At 36.7% G+C, this 15,740-nt stretch overlaps 1 protein-coding gene across 9 annotated transcripts in view; it reads right to left on the reverse strand.

Moving 5' to 3' along the window:
• The window catches only part of SDCCAG8 (SHH signaling and ciliogenesis regulator SDCCAG8), a 273,722-nt gene that overhangs the window by 233,557 nt on the left and 24,425 nt on the right, over window positions 1–15,740 (reverse strand). For 7 of the 9 annotated variants that reach the window (XM_061187382.1, XM_061187380.1, XM_061187385.1 and 4 more), the window contains exon 4: window positions 9,326–9,439. In XM_061187382.1, the coding sequence (XP_061043365.1) occupies window positions 9,326–9,439 (114 nt within the window). Of the gene's footprint in view, window positions 1–9,325; window positions 9,440–9,780; window positions 9,942–15,740 lie in introns of all 9 variants that reach the window. The other 2 variants (XM_061187388.1, XM_061187386.1) reach the window with 2 other exon arrangements.

Raw genomic sequence — 15,740 nt, forward strand, 5'->3', positions numbered from 1 at the left:
AGAGAAGGAAAACACCTACAATAACAAACCGAAAACATTTAAGAAAATGGGAATAGGAACATACATATTGATAATTACCTTAAATGTAAATGGATTAAATGCTCCCACCAAAAGACACAGACTGGCTGAATGGATACAAAAACAAGACCCGTATATATGCTGTCTACAACAGACCCACTTCAGACCTAGGGACACATACAGACTGAAAGTGAGGGGATGGAAAAAGATATTCCATGCAAATGGAAATCAAAAGAAAGCTGCAGTAGCAATTCTCATATCAGACAAAATAGACTTTAAAATAAAGACAATTACAAGAGACAAAGAAGGACACTATATAATGATCAAGGGATCGATCCAAGAAGAAGATATAACAATTGTAAATATTTATGCACCCAACATAGGCGTACCTAAATACATAAGGCAAATACTAACAGCCATAAAAGGGGAAATCGACAGTAACACAATCATAGTAGGGGACTTTAACACCCCACTTTCACCAATGGACAGATCATCCAAAATGAAAATAAATAAGGAAACACAAGCTTTAAATGATACATTAAACAAGATGGACTTAATTGATATTTATAGGACATTCCACCCAAAAACAACAGAATACACATTTTTCTCAAGTGCTCATGGAACATTCTCAGGATAGACCATAACTTGGGTCACAAATCAAGCCTTGGTAAATTTAAGAAAATTGAAATCAAATCAAGTATCTTTTCCGACCACAACGCTATGAGACTAGATATCAATTACAGGAAAAGATCTGTAAAAAATACAAACACATGGAGGCTACACAATACACTACTTAATAACGACGTGATCACTGAAGAAATCAAAGGGGAAATCAAAAAATACCTAGAAACAAATGACAATGGAGACACGACGACCCAAAACCTATGGGATGCAGCAAAAGACATTCTAAGAGGGAAGTTTATAGCAATACAAGCCTACCTCAAGGAACAGGAAACATCTCGAATAAACAACCTAACCTTGTACCTAAAGCAATTAGAGAAAGAAGAACAAAAAAACCCCAATGTTAGCAGAAGGAAAGAAATAATAAAGATCAGATCAGAAATAAATGAAAAAGAAATGAAGGAAACAATAGCAAAGATCAATAAAACTAAAAGCTGGTTCTTTGAGAAGATAAACAAAATTGATAAACCATTAGCCAGACTCATCAAAAAAAAAAAGGGAGAAGGCTCAAATCAATAGAATTAGAAATGAAAAAGGAGAAGTAACAACTGACACTGCAGAAATACAAACGATCATGAGAGATTACTACAAGCAACTCTATGCCAATAAAATGGACAACCTGGAAGAAATGGACAAATTCTAAGAAATGCACAACCTGCCGAGACTGAACCAGGAAGAAAGAGAAAATGTGAACAGACCAATCACAAGCACTGAAATTGAAACTGTGATTAAAAATCTTCCAACAAACAAAAGCCCAGGACCAGATGGCTTCACAGGCGAATTCTATCAAACATTTAGAGAAGTGCTAACACCTACCCTTCTCAAACTCTTCCAAAATATTGCAGAGGGAGGAACACTCCCAAACTCATTCTACGAGGCCACCGTCACCCTGATACCAAAACCAGACAAAGATGTCACAAAGAAAGAAAACTACAGGCCAATATCACTGATGAACATAGATGCAAAAATCCTCAACAAAATACTAGCAAACAGAATCCAACAGCACATTAAAAGGATCATACACCATGATCAAGTGGGGTTTATTCCAGGAATGCAAGGATTCTTCAATATATGCAAGTCAATCAACATGATACACCATATTAACAAATTGAAGGAGAAAAACCATATGATCATCCCAATAGATGCAGAGAAAACGTTTGACAAAATTCAACACCCATTTATGATAAAAGCCCTGCAGAACGTAGGCATAGAGGGAACTTTCCTCAACATAATAAAGGCCATATATGACAAACCCACAGCCAACATCATTCTCAATGGTGAAAAACTGAAACCATTTCCACTAAGATCAGGAACAAGACAAGGTTGCCCACTCTCACCACTATTATTCAACATAGTTTTGGAAGTGTTAGCCACAGCAATCAGAGAAGAAAAAGAAATAAAAGGAATCCAAATCAGAAAAGAAGAATTAAAGCTGTCACTGTTTGCAGATGACATGATACTATACATAGAGAATCCTACAGATGCTATCAGAAAACTACTAGAGCTAATCAATGAATTTGGTAAAGTAGCAGGATACAAAATTAATGCACAGAAATCTCTTGCATTCCTATACACTAATGATGAAAAATCTGAAAGTGAAATTAAGAAAACACTCCCATTTACCATTGCAACAAAAAGAATAAAATATTTAGGAATAAACCTACCTAAGGAGACAAAAGACCTGTATGCAGAAAATTATAAGACACTGATGAAAGAAATTAAAGATGACACAAATAGATGGAGAGATATACCATGTTCTCGGATTGGAAGAATCAACATTGTGAAAATGACTCTACTACCCAAAGCAATCTACAGATTCAATGCAATCCCTATCAAACTACCAATGGCATTTTTCACAGAACTAGAACAAAAAATTTCACAATTTGTATGGAAACACAAAAGACCCCGAATAGCCAAAGGAATCTTGAGAACGAAAAATGGAGCTGGAGGAATCAGGCTCCCTGACTTCAGACTATACTACAAAGGTACAGTAATCAAGACAGTATGGTACTGGCACAAAAACAGAAACATAGATCAATGGAACAGGATAGAAAGCACAGAGATAAGCCCACGCAAGTATGGTCACCTTATCTTTGATAAAGGAGGCAAGCATATACAGTGGAGAAAAGACAGCCTCTTCAATAAGTGGTGCTGGGAAAACTGGACAGGTACATGTAAAAGTATGAAATTAAAACACTCCCTGACACCATATGCAAAAATAAACTCAAAATGGATTAAAGACCTAAATGTAAGGCCAGACACTATCAAACTCTTAGAGGAAAACATAGGCAGAACACTCTATGACATAAATCACAGCAAGATCCTTTTTGACCCAGCTCCTAGAGAAATGGAAATAAAAACACAAATAAACAAATGGGACCTAATGAAACTTAAAAGCTTTTGCACAGCAAAGGAAACCATAAACAAGACCAAAAGACAACCCTCAGAATGGGAGAAAATATTTGCAAATGAAGCAACTGACAAAGGATTTATCTCCAAGATTTACAAGCAGCTCATGCAGCTCAATAACAAAAAAACAAACAACCCAATCCAAAAATGGGCAGAAGACCTAAATAGACATTTCTCCAAAGAAGATACAGATTGCCAACAAACACATGAAAGAATGCTCAACATCATTAATCATTAGAGAAATGCAAATCAAAACTACAATGAGATATCACCTCACACCGGTCAGAATGGCCATCATCAAAAAATCTACAAACAGTAAATGCTGGAGAGGGTGTGGAGAAAAGGGAACACTCTTGCACTGTTGGTGGGAATGTAAATTGATACAGCCATTCTGGAGAACAGTAGGGAAGTTCCTTAAAAAACTAAAAATAGAACTACCATACGACACAGCAATCCCACTACTGGGCATATACCCTGAGAAAACCATAATTCAAAAAGAGTCATGTACCACAATGTTCATTGCAGCTCTATTTACAATAGCCAGGACATGGAAGCAACCTAAATGTCCATCATGAGATGAATGGATAAAGAAGATGTGGCACATATATACAATGGAATATTACTCAGCCATAAAAAGAAACGAAATGGAGTTATTTGTAGTGAGGTGGATGGAGTTAGAGTCTGTCATATAGAGTGAAGTAAGTCAGAAAGAGAAAAACAAATACCGTATGCTAACACATATATATGGAATCTAAGGGAAAAAAAAAAAAGGTCATGAAGAACCTAGTGGCAAGACGGGAATAAAGACACAGACCTACTAGAGAATGGACTTGAGGATATGGGGAGGGGGAAGGGTAAGATGTGACAAAGTGAGAGAGTGGCATGGACATATATACACTACCAAACGTAAAATAGATAGCTAGTGGGAAGAACCGCATAGCACAGGGAGATCAGCTCTGTGCTTTGTGACCACCTAGAGGGGTGGGAGGGAGGGAGATGCAAGAGGGAAGAGATATGGGCACATATGTGTATGTATAACTGATTCACTTTGTTATAAAGCAGAAACTAACACACCATTGTAAAGCAATTATACTCCAATAAAGATGTTAAAAAAAAAAAAAAAAAAAACAGAAAGCACCAGGCCCAACATTGGTTCACTGGTGAATTCTGTTAAACATTTAAGGAGCAAATGAGACCAATTCTGTAAAATATCTTCTAGAAAATACCAGAGGAAATACTTCCTAACTTATTCTATGAAGTCAGCATTACCCTACTACCCAAACCGGGTGAAGACACTATAGGAATGAAAAACTACAGATCAAAATATCTCAGGAATACAGATGCAAAAATCCTCATCAAAATATTAGTGAATCAAATCCCAGAATGTATAAAAAGAATTATACAACAGGACCAAATGGAATTTAATCTACCTATGCAAGTCTGGCTCAATATTTCAAAATCAAATAACATAATTCAACAAGCTAGAAAAAAAAATCATATGATCATGTCAATAGATGCAAAAAAAGCAAGTAACAAAATCCAGGAGCCATTCAAGGTAAAAACCTCAGTGAACTAGGAATAAAGGAAATACATCTTCAGTTTAATAAAGAACATCTACAAATAACCCATAGCTAACATTGTACTTCACGGTGAGACAATAGATGGTTTCCTACTAAGATCAAGAATAAGACAATGATGTCACCTCTCATCATTTCTATTCAACATCATATTAGAAGTCCTAGGTAATACAATAAGGCAAGAAAAGAAAAGAAAAGCTATACAAGAAGAAATTTTTTAAAAAGACAGCTGTATTTGTCACAGATGACATTATTGTCTATGAAGAAAATCTCAAAGAATCAAAAAAAAAACTGCTAAAATAAGTGATTATGGCAAGGTTGCAGATTACAACGTTAATATACAAAAGTCAATTGTTTTCTTACATATTAGTAATGAGTAATTGGTATTTGAAATTAAAAACACAATACCATTTACATTAACACTGAAAAAAATGAAATACTCAGGTATAAACTGCACAAAATATGTATAAGATCTATAAGAATAAAACTGCAAAACTCTGATGAAGACATCAAGGAATATCTAAATAAATGGAGAGATATTCAAAGATTCAATATTGTCAAAATATCCTCCTAACTTGACAGATTTCAATACAATCTCAATCAATATTCTAGCATGTTACTTTGTAGATATTTACAAACTGATTTTAGAGTTTATATAAAGAGGCAAAAGACCCAGAACAGCCAACATGATATTGAAGGAAAAGAACAAAATTGGAAGATTGACACTACTAGACTTCAAGACTTACTATAAAGCTCCAATAATCAAGACAGTGTGGGACTTCCCTGGTGGCGCAGTGGTTAAGAATCCACCTGCCAATGAAGGGGACACGGGTTCGAGCCCTGGTCCGGGAAGATGCCACATGCCACGGAGCAACTAAGCCAGTGCGCCACAACTACTCAGCCTGCACTCTAGAGCTTGCGAGCCACAACTACTGAGCCTGCGTGCTACAACTACTGAAGCCCACATGCCTAGAGCCTGTGCTCTGCAACAAGAGAAGCCACTGCAATGAGAAGCCCGCACACCTCAAAGAAGAGTAGCCCCTGCTTGCCACAACTAGAGAAAGCCCATGTGCAGCAAAGAAGACCCAATGCAGCCAAAAATAAATAAAGGAAAAATAAATAAATTTTTAAAAAAAGACAGTATGGTATTTGTGAAAGAACTGACCAATAGATCAAGGAAGTAGAATGGTGAGCCCAGAAATAGACGTACACAAGTACAGTTAACTGATCTTTAACATGGAATAAGGGTAATTCAATGTAGATAGTCTTTTCAAAAAATGATGCTGAAACAGATGGATATCTACATGGAAAAAAATTTAAATAAATCTAGACACAGATCTTATACCTTCACAAATATTAACTCAAAATGGAGCATAGATCTAAATGTAAAACACAAAATAATCAAACAGCTAGAAGAAGAATAAGAGAAAATATTAGTGATCTTGGGTTTCACAATATTTTTAGATATAACACCAAAAGCACAATTCCATGGAAAAAAATTGATAAGTTGAACTTGATTAAAATTAAAAACTTCTGCTCTATGACGCTGTTAAGAAAATCAAAAGACAAGCCAAAATTGAGAGAAAAGAATTGCAAAAGACATATGTGATAAATGACTGGTATCCAAAGTATATAAAGAACTTTTGAAACTCAACAATAAGAAAATGAACAACCCAATTTAAAAAATGGGCAAAAGACCTGAACAGATACCTCATCAAAGAAAGTATATAAATGGAAAATAAGCATATGAAAAAAATATTCAACACTGTATGTCATCAGGGAATTGAAATTAAAACAAGATACCATCACATATCTTTAACACACTAGAAATCAAAACACTGACAACACCAAATCCTGGCAATGATGTGGAACATCAGGAACTCTTATTCTTTGCTGGCAGGAAAACAAAATGGCACAGCCACTGTGGAAGAGAGTGTGGCAGTTTCTCATAAGACTAAACGTACTGTTACCAGGCAATCCAGCAATTGTGCTTCATGGTATTTACCCAAATGAGCAAAAAATTTATGTCCACACAAAACCTCTACACAAATGTTTACAGTAGCTTTATTCATAGTTGCCAAAACTTGGAAGCAAGCGAGATTTCCTTCAATGGGTGAATGGATAAACAAACTATGTTATATCCATACAGTGGAATATTACTCAGTGATAAAAAGAAATGAGCTATCAAGCCATGAAAAGACATGAAGGAAACTTAAATGTATATTATGAACTCAATGAAGCCAACCTGAAAAGGCTAAAAAACTGTATGATTCCAACTATATGACATTCTGGAAAAGGCAAAACTATGGAGACAGTAAAAAGATCAGTGGTTGCCAGGGGTTTAGCAGGTAGGAAGGGATAAATAAGCAGAGTGCAGATGATATTTAAGGCAGTGAAATTATTCTGCATGCTACTGTAATGGTGGGTATATGTCATTATACGTTTTTTAGAACTTATAGAATATAAAACACAAAGAGTGAACACTAATGTAAACTGAGGAATTTAGTAAATAATAATGTAATAATATTGGCTCATCAATTGTAACAAACAACTGTACTACACTGATGCATGATGTAAATAACAGGGGAAACTGCTGGGGAGCTATAAAGTACATGGGAGTACATGGGAACTCTATGTACTTTCCATTCAACTTTTCTGTAAACCTAAAACTGATCTAAAAAATAAAGTCTATTAATTAACCAAAATAATAAGATTTCTAGGCCCTTAAACATTACTTTCATTATCTTACTCGCTTGTTAAAATGTATCATATTTATACTCTGTCTGACTTTCAAGGGTTTTGTAATCTCCCATTTTATCAGTTCAGCATTATTTTAATTATTTCTAAGAGATATCCTCCATTGTAAGAATTTAGAATAGATGCCTCATGTCCCCCATAAATAAATCATATTCATCCTGAATATATTCTTTCATTGTTGTTGTTTTCTCTTTGAAATTCGTTCATCTCCCTTCTGCTGATCTAATGATCCTACGCCTTAAGATTATTCTCTCCCATAAAAACACCCCCAAAGACACTAGCTTTTAGTAACCTTCTTCTCTCATTATAATTATAGTTTATACCACAAAATAAACGGCTACACTATATCTTCTACAGGGCTGCTGTGGTCCTCATAGGTAACAGTGCTCTCAACTAGATGTTAAGTTTATTATGATGTATATTGCAGAGTGGCAGAATCTGACATCCCCTAATATGTCACTTTGGAAGAATTATCTTGAGCTAAGGGCACGTGAAAAACAGCAGGTACAAGAAGAGTGCTCTGACCTCCCCTTTTCTTCCTGAAAGCAGGAATAAAACTCTCATGTGAAAGATGCTCTCCCTACACCAGGAAGAAAAAAACATTCTTATCACCAGAGACAAGAAGCAGAGGCTGAGAGAAATCTGTACAAACAGACCTTGTTAAAAGAACTCATCTTCTTTACCTCCCCACATATTTTAGTTACACTTCCACAGCTGCCTCTCTTTGTTCAACCAAGTATAAAAACATTTAGGTTTCACCACTTCTTCGGGTCTTCACTTCCTTATGAAGGCTCCCATGTCACATAAATCCTGCACTAAATAAATGTGTATCCTTTTATCCTATTAATCTGCCTTATGTCAATTTAATTTTAAGGCCCAAACAAAGACACTAAGAGAGCAGAGCTAAAGTTTTATCTCCCCTACAATATCTCTTAAGTTTTACCCACAGCATTTTAGGGATTAACAGAAGCTTATTAATGGAATGAGTCCTAGGATATTATTTCAGCTTTTCTGGTAATCCAAGAATACTTGTATAATAATGATTGTATCCTCAAGAACAAAGAGAAAATGACATACTAAGATCAGGAAACTCCCTTGAAAACTCAAGACATTAAATGTTTAAAGGTTTCTTAAGTTACCTATCAGACTTACACCTTGGAAGAGTAGCCAAATGTTAAAAATATAATACATATAATACTGATAAAAAAGATATCAGTAATTCCTATAAAAATATCACACGATCTGATGCACTGATATTAAAAAAAAAACCAAAAAACTAAAACACTAACATACTTTGGGAAGGCAGAAAGGCTCCAATGGCATTAATGACATTACTAAAGTTCATACAGTCATGCAATATGTAACATCTAGTGTTACACGCCATAGGTGACACATCTGGTTTCGTGCTCATAAGTATCAGTACCCCCATGAGCTATCCGTATTCAAAGTCAAGGTAAGAACCTTTACACTGACATGGGGTAGATTTAATCTACCGCTTAGAATCCCTACTTGCTGCACAACAATTTCAATAGGTTGGTAAGTGTGGGAGAATGATTGGTATTACTATTCCAAAGCATTTGCCATAAGCTGGGCTAAAGTAAATAGGGTGGAAAGGAAAAATTCTGAAACATGAGAGAATATTATCAAAATATTAGACATAGTTATAGACTACTGGGAAATTAAGTATTCAGAAATGGCATAGTCAGGAGTATCATTCCCAAGCCTGAGAAGCTCCTATTACACATCAGTCTTTTCAATCATATAAAGATGGCAACTGTCAATGTATTGCTATAAACATGACTAATAATAGCAAATTTTCATACAAGGCATTATTAATATCAACTTTAATTTAGGTTGGCTTAAATTTTTAATGAGAAACTTACCTTGCAGAACTTGACTTCTGCCTCTAAATGATGAATGTACTGAGACTGGTCACTGATGATGGGAACAAAATCGTGTAGAGCAGGCATATCGGTTTCCTCATATTCTGATGATTTCTAAGGCAAAAACAAAAACAAATGAAGCATGTTTGGATTTAGCAAAGAATCAGTTAATACCATCTCCACACTCAATTTAGCACTGATGTCATATAAACATAGTATAAACACAGACTAGGGAGATTGCTTCAAGATGGCAGAGTAGAAGGACGTGCGCTCACTCTCTCTTGCAAGAGCACTGGAATCACAACTAATTGCTGAAAAATCATCAAAAGGAAGACACTGGAACTCACCAGAAAAGATACCCCACATCCAAAGACAAAGGAGAAGCTGCAATGAGACAGTAGGAGGGGCGCAATCACAATAAAATCAAATCCCATAACCGTGGGTGGGTGACTCACAAACTGGAGAACAATTATACCACAGAAGTCCATCCACTGGAGTGAAGGTTCTGAGCCCCACGTCAGGCTTCCCAACCTGGGGTTCCAGCAACGGGAGGAGGAATTCCCAGAGAATCAGACTTTCAAGGCTAGCAGGATTTGATTGCAGGACTTCGACAGGACTGGGGGAAACAGAGAATACACTCTTGGAGGGCACACACAAAGTAGTGTGTACATCAGGACCCAGGGGGAAGGGGCAGTGACCCCAAAGGAGACTGAACCAGACTTACCTCCTAGTGTTAGAGGGTCTCCTGCAGAGGCGGGGGGTGCCTGTGGCTCACTGAAGGGACAAGGACACTGGCAGCAGAAGTTCTGGGAAGTACTCCTTGGCATGAGCCCTCCCGGAGTCTGCCATTAGCCCCACCAAAGAGCCTGTAGCCTCCACTGCTGGGTCACCTCAGGCCAAACAACCAACAGGGAGGGAACTCAGCCCCACCCAACAGCAGACAAGCAGACTAAAGTTTTACTGAGCTCTGCCCACCAGAGCAACACCCAGTTCCACCCACCACCAGTCCCTCCCATCAGGAAGCCTGCACAAGCCTCTTAGATAGACTCATCCACCAGAGGGCAGACAGCAGAAGCAAGAAGGACTACAGTCCTGCAGCCTGTGGAACAAAAACCACATTCACAGATAGACAAAATGAAAAGGCAGAGGATTATGTACCAGGTGAAGGAACAAGATAAAACCCCAGAAAAACAACCAAATGAAGTGGAAATAGGCAACCTTCCAGAAAAAGAATTCAGAGTAATCATAGTGAAGGTGATCCAGGACATCAGAAAAAGAATGGAGGCAAAGATCAAGAAGATGCAAGAAATGTTTAACAAAGACCTATAAGAATTAAAGGACAAACATCTAGAAGAATTAAACAACAAAAAACAGAGATGAACAATACAATAACTGAAATGAAAAACACACTAGAAGGAATCAATAGAAGGATAACTGAGACAGAAGAACAGATAAGTGACCTGGAAGACAATGATGGAATTCACTGCCCTGGAACAGAATAAAGAAAAAAGAATAAAAAGAAATGAAGACAGCCTAAGAGACCTCTGGGACAACATTAAATGCACAAACATTCGCATTATAGGGGTTCCAGAGGAGAAGAGAGAGAGAAAGGACCCGAGAAAATATTTGAAGAGACTATAGTTGAAAACTTCCCTAACATGGAAAAGGAAACAGCCACCCAGGTCCTGCAAGCACAGAGAGTCCCAGGCAGGATAAACACAAGGAGAAACACACTGAGACACACAGTAACCAAATTGACAAAAATTAAAGACAAACAAAAATTATTAAAAGCAAAAAGGGAAAAACAACAAATAACATACAAGGGGGGCTTCCCTGCTGGCACAGTGGTTAAGAATCTGCCTGCTAATTCAGGCAACATGGGTTCAAGCCCTGGTCTGGGCAGATCCAACATGCTGCGGAGCATCTAAGCCCGTGCACCACAACTACTGAGCCTGCACTCTAAAGCCCTCAAGCCACAACTACTGAGCACTCATGCTACAACTACTGAAGCCCACATGCCTAGAGCCTGTGCTCCGCAACAAGAGAAGCCACCACAAGGAGAAGCCCACGCACAACGAAGAGTAGCCCCTGCTGAACGCAACTACAGAAAGCCCGTGTGCAGCAATGAAGACCCAATGCAGCCAAAAAAACCAACAAAAAAAGAAAAAAAAACATACAAGGGAACTCCCATAAGGTTAACAGCTGATTTCTCAACAGAAACTCTACAAGCCAGAAAGGAGTGGCAAGATATATTTAAAGGGATTAAAGGGAAGAAACTACAACCAAGATTACTCTACCTGGCAAGGATCTCACTCAGATTCGATGGAGAAATCAAAAGCTTTACAGACAAGCAAAAGCTAAGAGAATTCAGCACCACCAGATCAGCTCTACAACAAATGCTAAAGGAACTTCTCTAAGAGGGAAACATAAGAGAAGAAAAGGACCTACCAAAACAAACCCAAAACAATTAAGAAAGTGGCAATACGAACATACATGTCAATAATTACCTTAAATGTGAGTGGATTAAATGCTTCAACCAAAACACACAGATTGGCTGAATGGATACAAAAACAAGACTCATATATATGCTGTCTACAAGAGATGCACTTCAGACCTAGGGACACATACAGACTGAAAGTGAGGGGATGGAAAAAGATATTCCATGAAAATGGAAATCAAAAGAAAGCTGGAGTAGCAATACTTGTATCAGATCAAAAGACTTTAAAATGAAGAACGTTACAAGAGACAAGAAAGGACACTACATAATGATCAAGGGATCAATCCAAGAAGAAGATATAACAATTATAAATATATATGCACCCAACATAGAAGCACCTCAATACATAAGGCAAATGCTAACAGCTATAAAAGAGGTAACTGACAGTAACACAATAATATTGGGGGACTTTAACATCTCACTTACACCAATGGACAAATAATCCAGACAAAAAATTAATAAGGAAACACAAGCTTTAAATGACACAATAGACCAGTTAGATTTAATTGATATTTATAGGACATTCCATCCAAAAACAACAGTATACACTTTCTTCTCAAGTGCATATGGAACATTGTCCAGGATAGATCACATCTTGGGTCACAGATCAAGCCTTGGTAAATTTAAGAAAACTGAAATCATATCAAGCATCTTTTCCGACCACAATGCTATGAGATTAGAAATAAATTACAGGGAAAAAAACATAAAAAACACAAACATATGGAGGCTAAACCATATGTTACTAAATAACCAAGAGATCACTGAAGAAATCAAAAAGGAAGTTAAAAAACACCTACAGATACATGACAATGAAAACACGATGATCCAAAACTGATGGGATGCAGCAAAAGCAGTTCTAAGAGGGAAGTTTAGAGCAATACAATCTTACCTCAAGAAACAAGAAAAATCTCAAATAAACAATCTAACCTTACACCTAAAGGAACTAGAGAAAGAAGAACAAACAAAATCCAAAGTTAGTAGAAGGAAACAAATCATAAAGATCAGAGCACAAATAAATAAAATAGAAACAAAGAAAACAATAGCAAAGATCAATAAAACTAATAGCTGGTTCTCTGAGAAGATAAACAAAATTGATAAACCTTTAGCCAGACTCATCAAGAAAAAGAGGGAGAAGACTCAAATCAATAAATTTAGAAACAAAAAAGGAGAAGTTACAACAGACACCGCAGAAATACAAAGCATCATCAGAGACTAGTACAAGCAACTGTATGCTAATAAAATGGACAACCTGGAAGAAATGGACAAATTCTTAGAAAAGCACAACCTTCTGAGACTGAACCAGGAAGAAACAGAAAATATGAACAAACCAATCACAAGTAATGAAATTGAAACTGTGATTAAAAATCTTCCAACAACAAAAGTTCAGGACCAGATGGCTTCACAGGTAAATTCTATCATATATTTAGAGAAGAGCTAACACCCATCCTTCTCAAACTCTTCCAGGAAATTGCAGAGGAAGGAACACTCCCAAACTCATTCTACAAGGCCCCCATCACCCTGATACCAAAACCAGACAAAGAGGTCACAAAATAAGAAAACTACAGGACAATATCACTGATGAACACAGAGGCAAACATCCTCAACAAAATACTAGCAAACAGAATCCAACAGCACATTAAAAGGATCATACACCATGATCAAGTCAGGTTTAATCTCAGGAATGCAAGGATTCTTCAATGTACGCAAATCAATGTGATACACCATATTAACATATTGAAGGATAAAAAACATATGATAATCTCAATAGATGCAGAAAAAGCTTTCGACAAAATACAACACCAATTTATGATAAAAACTCTCCATAAAATGGGCATAGAGGGAACCTACCTCAACATAATAAAGGCCATATACGACAAACCCACAGCAAACATCATTCTCAATGGTGAAAAACTGAAAGCATTTCCTCTAAGATCAGGAACAAGACAAGGATGTCCACTCTTGCCACTATTATTTAAGATAGTTTTGGAAGTCCTAGCCATGGCAATCAGAGAAAAAAAAGAAATAAAAGGAATACAAATTGGAAAAGAAAAAGTAAAACTGTCAGTGTTTGCAGATGACACGATACTATACATAGATAATCCTAAAAATACCACCAGAAAACTACTAGAGCTAATCAGTGAATTTGGTAAAGTTGCAGGATACAAAATTAATGCACAGATCTCTTGCACTTCTACACACTAACAACGAAAAATCAGAAAGAGAATTAAGAAAACAATTGCATTCACCATTGCAACAAAAAGAATAAAATACCTAGGAATAAACCTACCTAAGGAGACAAAAGACCTGTATGCAGAAAACTATAAGACACTGATGAAAGAAATTAAAGATGATACAAACAGATGGAGAGATATACCATGTTCTTTGATTGGAAGAATCAACATTGTGAAAATGACTATACTACCCAAAGCAATCTACAGAGTCAATGCAATCCCTATCAAATTAGCAATGGCATTTTTTTACAGAATTAGAACAAAAAATCTTAAAATTTGTATGGAGACACAAAAGACCCCAAATAGCCAAAGCAATCTTGAGGGGAAAAAAACGTAGCTGGAGGAATCAGACTCCCTGACTTCAGACTACACTACAAAGCTACAGTAATCAAGACAATATGGTACTGGCACAAAAACAGAAATATAGATCAATGGAACAGGATAGAAAGCCTAGAGATAAACCCATGCACCTATGGTCAACTAATCTATGACAAAGGAGGCAAGGATATACAATGGAGAAAAGACAGCCTCTTCAATAAGTGGTGCTTGGAAAACTGGACAGCTACATGTAAAAGAATGAAATTAGAACACTCCCTAACACCATACCCAAAAATAAACTCACAATGGATTAAAGACCTAAATGTAAGACCGCACACTATAAAACTCTTAGAGGAAAACATAGGAAAAACACTCTTTGACATAAATCACAGCAAGATATTTTTTGACCCACCACCTGGAGTAATGGAAATAAAAACAAAAATAAACAAATGGGACCTAAAGAAACTTAAAATCTTTTGCACAGCAAAGGAAACTATAAACAAGACGAAAAGACAAGCCTCAGAATGGGAGAAAATATTTGCAAATGAATCAATGGACAAAGGATTAATCACCAAAATATATAAACAGCTCATGCAGTTCAATATTAAAAAAACAAACAACCCAATCAAAATATGGTCAGAAGACCTAAATAGACATTTCCTCCAAGAAGATATACAGACAGCCAGGAAGCACATGAAAAGATGCTCAACATCACTAATTATTAGAGAAATGCAAACCAAAACTACAATGAGGTATCACGTCACACCGGTTAGAATGGGCATCATCAGAAAATCTACAAACAACAAATGCTGGAGAGGGTGTGGAGAAAAGGGAACCCTCTTGCACTGTTGGTGGGAATGTAAATTGATACAGCCACTATGGAGAACAGTAAGGAGGTTCCTTAAAAAACTAAAAATAGAATTACCATATGACCCAGCAATCCCACTATTGGGCCTATACCCAGAGAAAACCATAATTCAAAAAGACACACACACCTCAATGTTCATTGTAGCACTATTTGTAATAGCCAGGTCATGGAAGCAACCTAAATGCCCATCAACGGACGAATGGATAAAGAAGATGTGGTACATATATACAATGGAATATTAGCCATATAATGGAACGAAATTGGGTCATTTGTAGAGACGTGGATGGACCTAGAGACTGTCATACAGAGTGAGGTAAGTCAGAAAGAGAAAAACAAATATCGAATATTAACACATATATGTGGAATCTAGAAAAATGGTACAGATTAACCGGTTTGCAAGGCAGAAATAGAGACACAGATGTAGAGAACAAACTTATGGACACCAGTGGGGGGGGGGAAGGGGGGGATGAATTGGGAGATTGGGACAGTCATATATACACT

This window comes from Eubalaena glacialis, chromosome 3, assembly GCF_028564815.1.
Source record: "Eubalaena glacialis isolate mEubGla1 chromosome 3, mEubGla1.1.hap2.+ XY, whole genome shotgun sequence".
Taxonomy (NCBI): Eukaryota; Metazoa; Chordata; class Mammalia; order Artiodactyla; family Balaenidae; genus Eubalaena; species Eubalaena glacialis.